General features: G+C 42.9%; 1 protein-coding gene across 1 annotated transcript in view; it reads left to right on the top strand.

Annotated features, from left to right (window-relative positions):
* The window catches only part of LOC129817472 (scavenger receptor class A member 5-like), a 66,099-nt gene that overhangs the window by 40,538 nt on the left and 9,834 nt on the right, over positions 1–15,727 (top strand). The window contains exons 5-7 of the mRNA XM_055872745.1: positions 654–734; positions 1,410–1,517; positions 6,432–6,497. Coding sequence (XP_055728720.1) covers positions 654–734; positions 1,410–1,517; positions 6,432–6,497 — 255 coding nt within the window. The remainder of the gene's footprint in view (positions 1–653; positions 735–1,409; positions 1,518–6,431; positions 6,498–15,727) is intronic.

Raw genomic sequence — 15,727 nt, 5'->3', positions numbered from 1 at the left:
GCACGCTGGTTGACCCTCATGCATCATGTTTGTTTTTCTTGAGCATTCTTAATTGAATTAATAGAAAACTATTAAGACGTAATGAGTGATATCATTGATCCTACTAAAACAAACCAGTCAACACCAATTAAGTGGAGTGGTTTTCCCTTCAGACCCCCCAGGGTGAGAAGACTTCCAAGTGAACTTTCAACTCTGACTCGTCATTAGCCACTACTTTACGCCAGGACAGTATCTTAGGATCTAGGGATCAGCTCACATTATGATTTGAAAGGCTACTTTGAGAATGTCAGTCGGACAAAACAAGACTAATGTCTAACTTTTCAATTGTGGTTCCATTGTGGTGTACTTTAGGTAACGTGGTTTCCGTTGTGGCCAAGCTGATTCTACAAACAAATCTGAAGTCAGTTAACTGGATCCAAGTAAAAACAATTGTTGGATGATGTCCGTTAACCATGTTTCAGACTCAGATTCTGCCTTGAGCTCCTCTGCTTTAGTCCGAGAGTGTGGTGAAACATGAATGACATACCAAGAGGAAACTGGCAATTTATAAGATCACACCACTTCAGTAATCATATTGTCTTCATATTACAGTATATTCATCAGTTTGTTATGTCGGGATCAACTCAATGCTTTAATGAGGTTGTTTTCCACAGGGCCTCCAGGACCAAAAGGTGAGAAGGGCGATGTTGGGCCACTTGGTGCCCCTGGTGTGGCAGGCCTCATAGGGATGAGAGGTCCGTACACTGTACAGTACTGTCATTTGTCCTATTCTAGCTTTCAACATACATGATATTCTTCAACCATTTTTCAACCATGTCCTCGAAACGTATCTTACTGTAATTGGCCCGGGTCACGGATTATGTAGCCTAAACCCTCAAAGACATATTTCCAAGAAGAATGCTGAAAGCAATCCTCCCTTTAGGAGCATGGAACATGTTAATTTGTTATAGCCATCCAAAAGACTCCTCCTACCACATCCAAACTATCAGTCAGTCCACTATCCTACTTATGAAAGAGTTGGTTACTACAGTATACCTTGTTAGTAATGCTGCGACTATATCTTCAATTATTGATTCATCAGGGGTTACCTAGTGAACACGACCCTCTATGGTTCCAAATCCATAAGTCCACTCTGTCTGCTAGCAACCTAATAACAGCCCTCCAACTGGGCTCAAAGCATCCTGTGAAATGTAGCAGGGGCATTCCCTGAGATAGTCTTTCATTACATAATTAAATGGTGAATAAAGAAAGAGAACATTGGAAAATGTTATTATGGCATGCAAGCGGACCATCGTACTCAAAGATTCGGATAAGATAGGCTGTTTGCATTCTTTGAAACGCATTTCAGATATCCTGTTTGAAAAGAATTGGGAAAATAAATCCAATGCTTTGTTTATGTACTTCGGCAGGTTTTACAGGAGAAAAAGGCTTCCAGGGTCCAAGGGGACTAAAGGGCCCGAGCGGCCCTGACGGCCTACAGGGGGAGAAAGGGGATATGGGACCCGAAGGGCCCAAAGGTATGTCTGATATTAGTACTGTCTGACAGCTGTAGAGCCATTAGTTAAACTATCATCTGTACCTCGCTGCCTCTTTGAACCTGCTGTCAATGGTTACATCTATCTCCCTTATCCTTCTGTGATGGCATGCTCTCTCTTATTAAGCTCAGGCTCCAGAGAGGGCAATGGAGGCTCAGGGTCTATTCCATCTGATTTGTTGTGTCTCATTGACAACTACAGTAACAGTCAAAAGTTTGGACATACCTACTCATTCAAGGGTTTTTCTTTATTTTTACTATTTTCTACATTGTAGAATAATAGTGAAGACATCAAAACTATGAAATAACACAAATGGAATCATGTAGAAACCAAAAAAGATGTATTTTTCTCAAATTCTCTATTTGAGATTCTTCAAAGTAGCCACCCTTTTCCTTGATGACAGCTTTGCACTCTCTTGGCATTCTCTCAAGCAGCTTCATGAAGTAGTCACCTGGAATGCTTTTCCAACAGTCTTGAAGGAGTTCCCACAAATGCTGAGTACTTGTTGGCTGCTTTTCCTTCACTCTGCGGTCCAACTCATCTCAAACCATCTCAATTGGTTTGAGGTCGGGTGATTGTGGAAGCCAGGTCATCTGATGCAGCATTCCATCACTCTCCTTCTTGGTTAAATAGCCCTTACACAGCCTGTAGTTGTGTTTTGAGTAGCCATGCTGGTTAAGTGTGCCTTGAATTCGAAATAAATCACAGACAGTGTCACCAGCAAAGCACCCCCACACCATCACACCTCCTCCTCCATGCTTCATGGTGGGATCCACACATGCGGAGATCATCCGTTCACCTACTGTGCATCTCACAAAGACACGGCGGTTGGAACCAAAAATCTCAAATTTGGACTCATGAGTGCAAAGGACAGATTTTCACCGGTCTAATGTACATTGCTCGTGTTTCTTGGCCCAAGAAAGTCTCTTCTTCTAGTTGGTGTCCTTTAGTAGTGGTTTCTTTGCAGCAATTCGACCATGAGGGCCTGATTCACGCAGTCTCCTCTGAACAGTTGATGTTGAGATGTGTCTGTTACTTATTTGGGCTGCAATCTGAGGTGCAGTTGAGGCTGGTAACTCTAATGAACTTATCATCTGCAGCAGATCTGGGTCTTCCTTTCCTGTGACGGTCCTCACAGGAGCCAGTTTCAACATAGCGTTTGATGGTTTTTGCGACTGCACTTAAAGAAACTTTCAAAGTTCTTGAAATTTTCCACATTGACTGTCATTTCTATTTGCTTATTTGAGCTATTCTTGCCATAATATGGACTTGGTCTTTCACCAAATAGGGCTATCTTCTGTATACCAACCCTACCTTGTTACAACACAATTGATTGGCGCAAATGCATTAAGAAGGAAATAAATTCTACAAATTAACTTTTAGCAAGGCACAACTGTTAATTGAAATGCATTCCAGGTGACTACAAAGGGTGGCTACTTTGAAGAATCTCAAATCTCAAATATATTTTGATTTACTTAACATTTTTTGGGGTTACTACATGATTCCAAATGTGTTATTTCATAGTTATGATGTCTTCACTATTATTCTACAATGTAGAGTAATAGTAAAAAATAAGTAGTAAAAATAAAGAAGAACCCTTGAATGAGTAGGTGTGTCCAAACTTTTGACTGGTACTGTATATCTTCATGCCCTCTGCCTCCCCATCCTAACCCAAAGCAGACCTTCCTTATCAGCTGAACCGCCAACCTTGCAGACAGAAATGTCTCCCTCTCCCCATAATAATGGAGGAAAGCCATGTCCGGTTTTTAGTTGGTCCAACCTTAGCCCTGAGACCTGGCTGTAGACGCTTATGGTGCCTAGATATCATAGGAGTCTACAGCCATGTCTCAGGGCTAGTCCAACCTTGCTTCTAGGAAGCTTTTTCATCCTTCGTCACATTGTGTGTTGGGAATCAGCACTTGTTTTGTAATCAGATACTCCTCTCACACATATGATTTGAGACGCAGTGCCTTATTGTATTGGTCATGGATTTGACTATCCACAATGGACTTATTTTATTTCTCTATGCAAACCAAACAGCTGGATCAGTTTAGTTTGGCTGAACTGTCCGGTGCTGGAGGCTCAAACCCCCGTGATCCAATAACATTAATATTGGATCTGGATGCTCTCTATCTGCCCTGTCCTCCCAGCCCTGTTAGACTGACTCACTGTGACTACAACACATATAACACAGGGTTAGATAAATATAAAATAACAAAGGCACTTAGCCTTTTAGTAAAGCTTGTAAAAGCACCATTGTGGAAAAGGGAGAGATGTTGTGTGGCCTGTTAAAGTAGGCCTTTATGTATGTTTTTCTGTGAGTTAGAGCTGTGTTTGGCATTGGGCGCTTGAACCAGAGTAAGTGTCTAACATTTCCTGACCACCGCACACATTACTATGAGGATGTGGTCAGCTCAGAGCGCTACCCGACAATTGGTGGTTCTGTTTGGGTGCCACTGCCATTGGACCCTTTCCTGTAATTCTGGATCTGAAAATACAGGAATTAAACGTGGGATAATAGTCACTTTATTACAGTAACAGCTCATAACCACACCTTGTGGTTTTAAACTTGTAGTTACAGTGAGATGTTCCCACAGAACTGAGTGGTAGGAATTTTAATATTCCATCAAAGGCATATCCAGAGTTTGTTATTTTTATGAATATTCTACAATAAAAGTTGACAGTACCATAATGGTCATTTTTGCTTTATTGTGTGGTGTCCTCTATAATCATGGACATACACTTCTGGTACATATCAAAATACAACAAATCTTAATTTAGTGGAATTGAAGATTGAAGTTGACTGATTACTTCATTTTCCACAGCCTCTCTCAAGTCCAGACAGTAAATTAAATGTATGGTGCTGGCACACTTGTAACAATCAAGACTTTCAGATGAAACTGCCAGGCTCCAGAAAGTCCCTGCACCCACACTCAGATCCTCACCAGATCAACATCAGATGCCCTCTTCAGGTCACAAATGTATCCAAGGAGGATCTTCTTTAAAAACATTTTCAAGACTGTTACTGGCTTCAAGTAGTGAAGCCAGAAAGACGCCATAAAATGTCTCTCTGCTCACTCTGAAAGAGGAGCTGCAGGACGACTGTGCTTTCAGCCTCTCAACTCCAGCGATTTTTCATAAAATCCTTTCATCGTTAAATTGATGTTGTCTTTTGCTCCGACTCCTTTTTGTCTTTTATAATATGGCATAAAACCCACAGACAGACAGATGAGTTGCCTCAGACGACGAGAGCAGAGCAACAAACAAAACAATAGCCCACAACAATGGATGTCAGATCACATAGAATCAAGGACTGTCACGCTCGTTGAAATGAATGGACCAAGGCGCAGCATGCGTAGAGTTCCACATCTTTTAATAAATCGAAACTCACCAAACAAAACAATCAAGCACAATCGAAATGTGAAACTAATGGCATGCACACAGGCAACTAACCAAAAAACAAGATCCCACAAACTAAAAGTGGAAAAAAGGCTGCCTAAGTATGATCCCCAATCAGAGACAACGATAGACAGCTGCCTCTGATTGGGAACAATACCCGGCTAACAAAGAAATAGAAAAACTAGAATGCCCACCCAAATCACACCCTGACCTAACCAAATAGAGAAATAAAAAGGCTCTCTAAGGTCAGGGCGTGACAAGGACATATGTGTTCATGTTCACATTTGGGGAAACATACACCTCACTATACTGTATTTGCTGTCTATACTGTCTTTTTCTTTGTGCTGTTTTTCTAGTCCACTTCAGCACAAGCTGAAGATACTGTAGTTTACAAGGAGGTTGTCCTATAATTGTTAAGTCTAATGACAAGGTGCTTACATTTAGTTTTTGGGTCTTCAGTTCACGTTAACAAGATGATAAGGTATCCAAAGGGAAATTGAGTTGAGGGATGTCTAAAATCAGACCTGAGGTTGGTTCAGCTGTCTTTCTTTTCGGTGTGAGGGGGACTATTTTAGAGTTACTCACAAGTATTCTTGTCTCACAAGTAGAGGTGGCACCACAGGTCCCAGAGTGGTGTGGTGGGAAAAAAAATCTGGGTCCGTAGTTTTCCTGATCTAGTAACCTAACCAGTTAAAACTCTGACCGTATATGGTATGACGTGATTAATGATGGGACCAGAGTTCTTCTGATATGGTCACAAGGTTTTAAAAAACTCCTGGGAAAACTACTGGCCTTGGGGAGGATGAAAACCCTGTCAAACTTCAGCAACCATGTACTTGTTCATATGAATTATATTTTAAAGAAGGGGGTTTCCTATACAGAGACACAGAGAAAGCGCAGGAAAGTGGAGAGCACACCTTGAGTTTTGTGCATTGTGCCCGGCCCGCGCAACCTCCGATTTTCGTGAATCTGATTGGAGAAGACACGCAAAGAGCCTGCAGCAACACTCTGATGTGAAGGACAGAGTAATTGTGCACAAGTGAACAAATCATGAGGCAAATTTGCCCCTCTTTTTAAAGCTTTGCATCAATATATTTTATTCAACTAAATCAAAAGTGGTGTGGCACTACCACACCTGATCGAAAAGAGCTATGGCAAATGCCACCTCGCCACACTTTTTTCAGTGGCCCTGCTCAGAAGTATTCCAGGAAGGCAATATGGAAACCTCAAACCATAGCCTAGATTTAGGTCTAATCCAGGCCCATCTACACAAAGTCAACCATGACAGAGTGAGAGGGCAATATTTAGAAGATAAATAGCATGTGGGAAGGTCCTCTAGGATCATAATACTGATCTTGTTCAACAGGATAATCTGTTTTATTTATGTCCAGTTTGATTTTGTAGTAACAGGAAGAGAAATATTCATCTGTGCGTCTCCTAAAGTTTCCACTGGCTGTAACACAATGTTTTGTTGTCTGTCTGTCTGTCCTTTCCAAGGTGACGGAGGAGACAGAGGACTGAAAGGCGAGAAGGGAGACCGAGGTGACCGTGGTGAAAAAACAGGTGAGACCAGTGAATAGTGAAGAGTTATGGGATTGCTGATGTTCATCATCCTCTCAATGATGTTGGTCCATTTTTATCTGCACACATATCTGTAACAATGCTGCATCGTAAAATTGGTTATTGTATTAGGTTGTAGTAAAACACAGGTAGGTTACAGAATTTAACCCTAACTGACCTACCAATTATTGTTTACTGCTGTTCAGGGGGTGAAGGAATGCAGAGGTTTTTTTGAGGCCTGCTATCTTTCTGTTTGGCTTTAGAATGCAGTTTGTACCATCACAACACATTTCAAAACTCAGCACCAGAGCTGACGTCACATGCTGGTGTCAGTCTAGTGAGTTCATCACTCATTTACATGAGTAGGTGGAGGCTCTCACCTGGCACACACGCATCACTTGTAAACAACAGGGATGCCAAAGGATCAAATAGAAAAATAGACAATTTTATGGACCCAATCACAACAGGCATACATCTCTGCTCTACTTGTACATGGAATGCTGGTGGTTGGTGGGAAGCAGTGGTGTCACAAAGTGTAGGTTCTCGTAGTGAGACGAAGGTCTGTCACAGCTCAGAGCCCGTGGGGCTCTGAGTTGGGGATCACACTCCCCAGTCCCCTGGGTCATTAGTCCTCTATCTCGCTTGATGTTTACAATGTCAACTGACAACCATGTTTTTTTGGGGCGGCAGGTAGCCTAGGGGGTAGAGCATTGGGCCAGTAACTGAAAGGTTGCTGGATTGAATCCCCGAGCTGACAAGGTAAAAATCTGTCGTTCTGCCCCTGAACAAGGCAGTTAACCAACTGTTCCCCGGTAGGCCGTCATTGTAAATAAGAATTTGTTCTTAACTGACTTGCCTAGTTAAGTAAAGGTAAAATATATATATTTTTTAATGATCCTAGAAGGCTGAGGGTTGTGGCTGAAAGTTGGGGGTGAGGGTTGGGGCTGAGGGTTGGGGCTGAGAGCTGAGACTGAGGGTTGGGGGTGCAGTTGGACCTAGCTTGACAAGCTGTAAAATGTCAGGTGCTTTAATGCTTGCTTGGTAATTGTTGCCATAGCATTGCCTTTCACCTTCACACCTCTCAGAATGGGGGTACCAAACTTTGATATGATATCCCAAGAAACTGGAGTAAGCTTGGCTTTGACAGATCATTTTTACAGGACAGCCACAAGCTTCAGTCTCCACATTTGAAGTGTCTGCCTACACACACACACACACACTGCACAGCATGGTCTTAGTCCATTAGTCCAGAAATGTTGTTGCAAAGTGCCAAACATCGGTTCCCTGCCAGATGTTGTAAACTGTTGCTCTAAGATCAAGGTTCACTCCCTTCCTCTCCTCTAAGAGTAAGGAGGAAGGTGTAGAACGTTTGGTGGAAGTTGTGTACGTCCTTTTTCTTCTGTTATTGTTTATGCCCTGATTATATGCATTTCATGCCAAAACCAAGTTAGATATCTTTTTTCCCAGAGTATATTTTAATGATGAAAAATACCCAGTTAAAATTGCTGTTTTGATGACATACAGCATTTCAAAGTGGGCCAGTTTTCCAATCTTCCAAATGCACTTTTGACAATGTGTCTGTTTTTATAAGGTGTTGACAGCATGTTTTTTAGTGCTCTTTCCCTTAGGACTTAACCAATTGGCTCTTTTTCTAGAACAAATAGTTTAGTTGTGAAACTGTAGAGAGATGTCAGCAGCATGGTGCTAGAAAAGGGGAAGTACTGGCTTTCATTACGCGGTCGTCCGATCAATTAGCTGGACTTTAACAGGCTCTGCTAAGAGGTTTTCTGTTGGATGTATGATTATGTCTAGAGTAAAGTGTTAACACATTTCTGTCTGAATTTCTAAAATGATTGGACCAAACCAAGCCTCATGCTGTCCTCATGATAGGTAGGTCTATACCTGGCTGAGATGTTTTTCATAACTTATTTCGTTCCAGGTCTCCAGGATTGGGCTTTATGTGCAGGGGACATGTAATATGACATCCTGGCTAGATCTAGCATTTCCTCTCCTTCCTATTCTTCCTAAATCTGTTCTCATCTCACATGATGGGGGACAGGATGCCCTTCAGATCAGCCTCCCACTGTGTGTGTGCTGAGGGAAAGGGACTCCTGCTGTCTCGGGGTCGTGCACACACACACACACACACACACACACGAGAGGATGACGACATTGCCCACACATAACCCTCTTTGTACAAGGCAGAAAACAGTCCAACACAAACACATACAGCGGAGGTGACCTGAGAGGAGATAACGTCAGAGCAGTTACGATAGCACATAGACTGGTCCCTGTGATAGCCATCTCTAGGAGGTGAGGTCTTGCATATGAAACTCCCTTAAGGACTATAGGCAGGGGCCCATCCAGGGGTTGAACACAGATTGTGTTTGCCTAACCAGTAAACTGATAAACACATTTACAGTTGAAGTCAGAAGTTTACATACACCTTAGCCAAATACATTTAAACTCAGTTTTTCACAATTCCTGACACTTAATCCTGGTAAACATTCCCTGTCTTAGGTCAGTTAGGATCACCACTTTATTTAAGAATGTGAAATGTCAGAATAATAGTAGAGATAATGATTTATTTCAGCTTTTATTCCTTTAATCACATTCCCAGTGGGTCAGAAGTTTACATACATTCAATTACATACATTCAATCCTACCTGACAGGTCGCTCCTACCAGGTGGCGTGGCGAGAATCTGTCTCCTCACCACGCGCTCTCACCACTGGTGTCCCCCAGGGCTCTGTTCTAGGCCCTCTCCTATTCTCGCTATACACCAAGTCACTTGGCTCTGTCATAACCTCACATGGTCTCTCCTATCATTGCTATGCAGACGACACACAATTAATCTTCTCCTTTCCCCCTTCTGATGACCAGGTGGCGAATCGCATCTCTGCATGTCTGGCAGACATATCAGTGTGGATGACGGATCACCACCTCAAGCTGAACCTCGGCAAGACGGAGCTGCTCTTCCTCCCGGGGAAGGACTGTCCGTTCCATGATCTCGCCATCACGGTTGACAACTCCATTGTGTCCTCCTCCCAGAGCGCTAAGAACCTTGGCGTGATCCTGGACAACACCCTGTCGTTCTCCACCAACATCAAGGCGGTGGCCCGTTCCTGTAGGTTCATGCTCTACAACATCCGCAGAGTACGACCCTGCCTCACACAGGAAGCGGCGCAGGTCCTAATCCAGGCACTTGTCATCTCCCGTCTGGATTACTGCAACTCGCTGTTGGCTGGGCTCCCTGCCTGTGCCATTAAACCCCTACAACTCATCCAGAACGCCGCAGCCCGGCTGGTGTTCAACCTTCCCAAGTTCTCTCACGTCACCCCGCTCCTCCGCTCTCTCCACTGGCTTCCAGTTGAAGCTCGCATCCGCTACAAGACCATGGTGCTTGCCTACGGAGCTGTGAGGGGAACGGCACCTCAGTACCTTCAGGCTCTGATCAGGCCCTACACCCAAACAAGGGCACTGCGTTCATCCACCTCTGGCCTGCTCGCCTCCCTACCACTGAGGAAGTACAGTTCCCGCTCAGCCCAGTCAAAACTGTTCGCTGCTCTGGCACCCCAATGGTGGAACAAACTCCCTCACGACGCCAGGACAGCGGAGTCAATCACCACCTTCCGGAGACACCTGAAACCCCACCTCTTCAAGGAATACCTAGGATAAAGCAATCCTTCTGCCCCCCCCCCCCCCCCCCCCTTAAAAGATCTAGATGCACTATTGTAAAGTGGCTGTTCCACTGGATGTCATAAGGTGAATGCACCAATTTGTAAGTCGCTCTGGATAAGAGCGTCTGCTAAATGACTTAAATGAAATGTAAATGTAATTAGTATTTGGTAGCATTGCCTTTAAATTGTTTATCTTGGATCAAACGTTTCGGGTAGCCTTTCACACGCTTCCTCCAATAAGTTGAGAGCTCCTGGCAGAGCTGGTGTAACTGAGTCAGTTTTGTAGGCCTCCTTGCTCGCACACGCTTTTTCAGTTCTGCCCACACATTTTCTATAGGATTGAGTTCATGGCTTTGTGATGGCCACTCCAATACCTTGACTTTGTTGTCCTTCAGGCATTTTGCCACAACTTTGGAAGTATGCTTGGGGTCATTGTCCATTTCGATGACCCATTTGCAATCAAGCTTTAACTTCCTGACTGATGTCTTGAGATATTGCTTCAATATATCCACATAATTTTCCTCCCTCATGATGCCATCTATTTTGTGAAGTGCACCAGTCCCTCCTGCAACAAAGCACCCCCACAACATGATGCTGCCACCCCCGTGCTTCACGGTTGGGATGGTGTTCTTCGGCTTGCAAACCTCCCTCTTTTTACTCCAAACATAATGATGGTCATTATGGCCAAACAGTTCTATTTTTGTTTTATCAGAAATTATCAAGAAAGTACGATCTTTGTCACCATGTGCAGTTGCAAACCGTAGTCTGGTTTTTCTTAGGCGGTTTTGGAGCAGTGGCTTCTTCCTTGCTGAGCGGCCTTTCAGATTATGTCGATATAGGGTTCGTTTTATTGTGGATATAGATACTTTTGTACCTGTTTCCTCCAGCATCTTCACAAGGTCCTTTGCTGTTGTTCTGGGATTGATTTGCACTTTTCGCACCAAAGTACGTTCAGCTCTAGGAGACAGAACACATCTACTTCCTGAGTGGTATGACGGCTGCGTGGTCCCATGGTGTTAATACTTGCGTACTATTGTTTGTACAGATGAACGTGGTACCTTCAGGTGTTTGGAAATTGCTCCCAAGGATGAACCAGACTTGTGGAGGTCTACAATTTTTTTTCTGAGGTCTTGGCTGATTTCTTTTGATTTTCCCATGATGTCAAGCAAAGAGCCACTGAGTTTGAATCTAGGCCTTGAAATACATCCACAGGTACACCTCCAATTGACTAAAATGATGTCAATTAGCCTATCACAAGCTTCTAAATCCATGACATCATTTTCTGGAATTTTCCAAGCTGTTTAAAGGCACAGTCAATTTAGTGTATATAAACTTCTGACCCACTGGAATTGTGATACAGTGAATTATAAGTGAAATATTCTTTCTGTCAACAATTGTTGGAAAAATTACTTGTGTCATGCGAGAAGTAGATGTCATAACCGACTTGCCAAAACTATAGTTTGTTAACAAGAAATTTGTGGAGTGGTTGAAAAACGAGTTTTAATGACTCCAACCTAAGTGTATGTAAACTTCCGACTTCAACTGTATGCAATGAAAGCCTGAAGGGTTTAACAAGAGATGTTGAGGTCTTTATTTTCAGACATACAGATCTCAATCAGAGATGACTTATAGAGTAAATGCTTGACCAAGTAGACAAACTCGACATGGGAGATTGTTTGTTAAATTGTCCTTATTCTGCAATAGGCTACAGCACAGTTTATCTTCTATCAAATGCATCATTTCCAATCCCCCATATATGTTTATAAATATTATATAAATATACACTACCGTTCAAAAGTTTGGGGTCACTTAGAAATGTCCTTGTTTTTGAAAGAAAAGCACATGTTTTGTCCATTAAAATAACATCAAATTGATCAGAAATACAGTGTAGACATTGTTAATGTTGTAAATGACTATTGTCTACATAGGCGTACAGAGGCCCATTATCAGCAACCATCACTCCTGTGTTCCAATGGCACGTTGTGTTAGCCAATCCAAGTTTTACATTTTAAAAGGATAATTGATCAGTAGGAAGCCCTTTCGCAATTATGTTAGCACAGCTGAAAACTGTTGTTCTGATTAAAGAAGCAATAAAACTGTCCTTCTATAGACTAGTTGAGTATCTGGAGCGTCAGCATTTGTGGGTTCGATTACAGGCTCAAAATGGCCAGAAACTAAGAACTTTCTTCTGAAACTCGTCAGTCTATTCTTGCTCTGAGAAATGAAGGCTATTCCTTCCAAGAAATTGCCAAGAAACTGAAGATCTGGTACAATGCTGTGTACTACTCACAGAACAGAACAGCACAAACTGGCTCTCTCCAGAATAGAATGAGGAGTGGGAGGCCCCGGGGCACAACTGAGCAAGAGGACAAGTACATTAGAGTGTCTAGTTTGAGAAACAGATGCCTCACAAGTCCTCAACTGGCAGCTTCATTAAATAGTACCCGCAAAACACCGGTCTCAACATCAACAGCGAAGAGGCGACTCCGGGATGCTGGCCTTCTAGGCAGAGTTCCTCTGTTCTTTTCCCCATCTTAATCTTTTATTTTTATTGGCCAGTCTGAGGTTTGGCTTTTTCTTTGCAACTCTGCCTAGAAGGCCAGCATCCTGGAGTTGCCTCTTCACTGTCCGCTGTTGACGTTGAGACTGGTGTTGTGCAGGTACTATTTAATGAAGCTGCCAGTACATTTTACAAACTGAAATATGACATTTCCGTAAGTATTCAGACCCTTTACTCAGTACTTTGTTGAAGCACCTTTGGCTGCGATTACAGTCTCAAGTCTTCTTGGGTATGACGCTACAAGCTTGGCACACCTGTATTTGGGAAGTTTCTCCCATTCTTCTCTGCACATCCTCTCTATCAGTTTGGATGGGTAGTGTTGCTGCACAGCTATTTTCAGTTCTCTCCAGAGATGTTCGATCGGGTTCAAGTCCGGGTTCTGACTGGGCCACTCAAGGACATTCAGAATCTTGTCCTGAAGCCACTCCTGCATTGTTTTGGCTGTGTGCTGAAGGTTGTTGTCCTTTTGGAAGGTGAACCTTCACCCAAAGTCTGAGGTGCTGAGCGCTCTTGAGCAGGTTTGCATCAAGGATCTCTCTGTACTTTGCTCTGTTCACCTTTCCCTTGATCCTGACAAGAAGTCTCCCAGTCCCTGCCGCTGAAAAACCTCCCCACAGCATGATGCTGCCACCACCATGCTTCACCGTAGGGATGGTGCCAGGTTTCCTCCAGACGTGATGCTTGGCATTCAGTTTCTATCTTAGGTTCATCAGACCATAGAATCTTGTTTTTTATGGTCTGAGCGTCTTTAGCCCAAGCGGGCTGTCATGTGCCTTTTACTGAGGAGTGGCTTCTGTCTGGCCACTCTACCATAAAGGCCTGGTTGGTGGAGTGCTGCAGAGATGGTTGTCCTTCTGGAAGGTTCTCCCATCTCCACAAAGGAACTCTGAATCTCTGTCAGTGTGACCATCGGGTTCTTGGTCACCTCCCTGACCAAGGCCCTTCTCCAACGATTTCTCAGTTTGGCCGAGAAGAGTCTTGGTGGTTCCAAACTTCTTCCATTTAAGAATTATGGAGGCCACTGTGTTCTTGGGGACCTTCAATGCTGCAGTAATGTACCCTTCCCCAGATCTGTGCCTTGACACAATCCTGTCTCGGGGGTCTACGGACAATTCCTTTGACCGCATGGTTTAGTTTTTGCTCTGACATGCACTGTCAACTGTGGGACCTTATATAGACAGGTGTGTGCCTTTCCAAATCATGTCCAATAAATTGAATTTACCACAGGTGGACTCGAATCAAGTTGTAGAAACACCTTAAAGATGATCAATGGAAACAGGATGCACCTGAGCTCAATTTCAAGTCTCATAGCAAGGAGTCTGAATACTTATGTAAATAAGGTATTTCTGTTTTCTAAAACCCTGTTTTCATTTGTCATTATGGGGTATCGTGTGTAGATTGATGAGGATTTTTTTTATTTTGTCCATTTTAGAATAAGGCTGTAACGTAACAAAGTGGAAAGAGTCAAGGGGTCTGAATACTTTCCGACTGCACTCTATATATATATATATATATATTCAGGAAATGTGCATAGTGAACTCGTACACATTGTTAATACGTAAATAGAATGCACTATTTCAGAAAGTGACCTAACGCTTGCATGTCAATTTCAGACTGGGTAGAATTGATGTTTGCAATCTCCTCCTATCTGCAAGTTTAGCCAATGACATAACACCTTATCGACATCTGACTTGAACCAACCAATAAAAATACATAAACATTTAATACATAACAACCATGTTACACACCTACAGCTGTATGGCTGTTTAATTTTAGTGATAATACAGTAGGTTTGGCCTTGTAGGCTCTTGGGCTGGATTAGGCATTTAGAAGAGCTTGGACTTCTCCTTGTTAGTTCTGCTACCTACTGTAGACAGACCATTGTCCGCTTTGCTCTGTTAATTACTCTGCTAATATAATCCTGGGTCTGGCCTAGCTTCATCACACCCCCATCAGAGATAACTTGGATACGCTTTTCTCCAGACAGATTGAAGTTTCCCGAGCCGTTATCAGAGTAATCCCTAATGGCAAAATGAAAGTTCCGGCTACATGTCTGTAGCAGACACGTTTTCAATCTGCCAGATTCTTGGCTTGTCTCAGGCCAAGAGTAGAGCAGAGCTTAGGCTCAACATCTGCAACACATTATTGAGATGTTCCTGTGTTTTTCTCGAGTCTATCCTCCAGATTCAGATTCAGCCATTTGGAGCCCGACGTTATTAATCTCTTATTAAGGTAAATAAAGGCTAGTTGAGTCAGAGTACATTTTCCAATGAGAGGTACTAATCGTTTTCAACGCCTTCTCCTGCGTTGAACAAAAACGTGAGGTTTTGCTTTGTTTTATTTTCACAGTAATGGAAAAATAACAAAATTGACAAAGTTAAAGATGTTTGGCTTGTTGCTCCATATCGGATGGATTTATTAGTCTACATGAAAATGACAAACAATGCTTTAAACAAACTTATTGAAAAAAAGCATGTGTTCACTAATTAAAGACAATAACCATGCTGGGCCCGGTTTCTTACAAGCATTTTAATACTAAGTTCATTGTTAGAACTTTCGTAAGAGCATCATTAAATCTCTGAGATGATTCCCAAAAGCATCATTATTAACGTTGCACTTAAACGCTCATAATCCAACACCTGGCTCAGACCATTCGTAGAACTGTTAAGTGGGCTCCCGAGTGGCGCAGCGGTCTAAGACACTGCATCTCAGTGCTAGAGGCGTCACTACAGACCCTGGTTCGATTCCAGGTTGTATCACAACTGGCCGTGATTAGGAGTCCCATAGGGCAGTGCACAATTGGCCCAGCGTCGTCTGGGTTAGGGTTTGGCCGGGGTAGGCCGTCATTGTAAATAAGAATTTGTTCTTAACTGATTTGCCTAGTTAAATCATTAAAAGCGCATCGTTAAATGCTTTTTCGCCCTCAGAATATCTCCGCTAATCATAGAATCACATGGTTTATCGTCTCTCTGTGACCGCAGATAACTTCAAAAC

Source organism: Salvelinus fontinalis, chromosome 20, assembly GCF_029448725.1.
Source record: "Salvelinus fontinalis isolate EN_2023a chromosome 20, ASM2944872v1, whole genome shotgun sequence".
NCBI lineage: Eukaryota > Metazoa > Chordata > Actinopteri > Salmoniformes > Salmonidae > Salvelinus > Salvelinus fontinalis.
This window is presented reverse-complemented; position numbering and strand designations above follow the sequence as displayed.